Consider the following 1,825-nt stretch of genomic DNA (forward strand, 5'->3'; position numbering starts at 1 on the left):
AGAAACATATTACAGAATTTCGGAATACTTCCACATCAATAAAAACAGAGGAAATAAATTAAAACTCAACCAAATGCTTCATACAACTTCCATCAAGTTGCACACTATAATCATAAAACAGAAATTTTACATAATACAAATGTTAAAAACACACTTGCTCAACAACAGTGAGAAGAGATTGTGCTTTCTATCAGTAATTAGAGACACAAATATCATAGTAAATGTCATAAAGATCCATAGTATTATAAAAGCAGCAAACTTTATTACATAGTGCTACTCTATACAAAACTGAAGGATAAGCACTCATCCTTCACTCTCTTCCACAAACTTTCATATTCCAAAAACATATAAAAGTGGGAAAAAGCATAGATTTTTACATAGCCGCCAATTTTTTTTTTCTTTTTCTTTTCTCATAATACATAGGAGATTCATTATCGTCACAAGATTCTTCTCCACAAAACAGTACCATAGAAAGAAAAAAGCTAAAATGGGAACCCCTGTTGTAGACTTTGAGTAGCCCCTTCTATATTTTTCTTTTTCCTCATTCTCTTACTTTTTTCACATACGCCGTTCCAATCTTCAAACATTTGGAGGTGGTGACATTCTCTGGTATACATACAGCAGAAGCAAACAAGATTTGTACTGCTAGTATTTATAGGATAGTTAAAAAAACACTACTAATCAGCCATTGATCCTCCATTAATCACCCATGGGTGTCCTGCATTTAACAAAAATAAGATCAAAATCAGCTGGAGTTGACCAAAAGTCAAACTAAAATGAAAGCCAACAAAAGGGCCAAAAATACATACTCAGGACTTGTTCAGCTGAAAACCTTCTAGAAACATCCTTACAGATCATCTTCCTCAGCAAATCCTTAGCTTCAGGCGAAACCGACCTAAAATTCCTAGTTGGAAATCTCAAATTTGCCCTTAAAACAGCCTGAAATGTCTCGGTTGGAGTTTCACCGTAAAAAGGAGGAACCCCAGAAAGCATAATATACAAAATAACACCGGCGCTCCACACATCCACTTTCTCATTGTATTCTTTACCCATTAAAACCTCCGGCGCCACGTAATACGGCGTACCCACCACCCCACTCATCAACCCCTCCTCACACCCAACAAACCACTCCGCAGATCCAAAATCAGCTAATTTCAACCTGTCCTGCGAATCAAAAAGGATATTATCCGGCTTAATATCACGGTGGGCCACCCCCATTTTGTGACAGTGATTAATGGCGGAAATTAATTGGACCAGAATGTTAGCGGCGGCGCGCTCGGATAACGGTCCAGTGGAAACCCGGTCGTAAAGATCGTTGTTTGGGCAGAGGTCGGTTACCATGTGAAGGAAGTGTTCATCTTCGTAGATTTTGTAGAGGTGGAGAATGTTTGGGCTACCGGAAAGGAGCTGGAGAATCTTGGGTTCCTTGTCGAGGCACTCACGGTCGGTGGAATCGAGGAGGAGGGATTTTTCAATAGATTTACAGGCGTAGGAATGACCGGTGACCGGAGAGAAGCAGCGGTAGACGATACCGAATCTACCACGGCCGATTTCTTCGCAGATTTGGAAGTCGCTTTTCAAGGCTTGGCTCATATTATTTAGGCTTTTTTGTTTGGTCTTTGGGGTTTAGTTGAAGGAAAGAGGGTTGTATTTATAAAAACAGAGTGGGGGGCAGGGGTATTTGTGGAAATACAGTAAAACGGAATATTCGCATAATTCGCTGGTAGGTTTTACTTGGAGGACAGAACAGAAGGAGAGAGATAACCAGGAGAAATTTTCATTTTTCATATTATTAATAATTAATTCCTCGTTTGATAATATTTTT

General features: G+C 39.2%; 1 protein-coding gene across 1 annotated transcript; it reads right to left on the reverse strand.

Annotated features, from left to right (window-relative positions):
• Positions 1-212: 212 nt before the first annotated feature.
• Positions 213-1,617, reverse strand: LOC104237746 (phosphoenolpyruvate carboxylase kinase 2-like). Its single transcript, XM_009791965.2, has 2 exons — positions 810-1,617; positions 213-718 (listed from the first exon to the last, which is right to left on the reverse strand). Exons 1-2 carry the CDS (start codon positions 1,591-1,593, stop codon positions 678-680), a joined length of 825 nt encoding a protein of 274 aa, XP_009790267.1. The 5' UTR covers positions 1,594-1,617; the 3' UTR covers positions 213-677.
• Between the last annotated feature and the right edge of the window lie 208 nt (positions 1,618-1,825).

Source organism: Nicotiana sylvestris, chromosome 4 (genome assembly GCF_000393655.2).
Source record: "Nicotiana sylvestris chromosome 4, ASM39365v2, whole genome shotgun sequence".
NCBI lineage: Eukaryota > Viridiplantae > Streptophyta > Magnoliopsida > Solanales > Solanaceae > Nicotiana > Nicotiana sylvestris.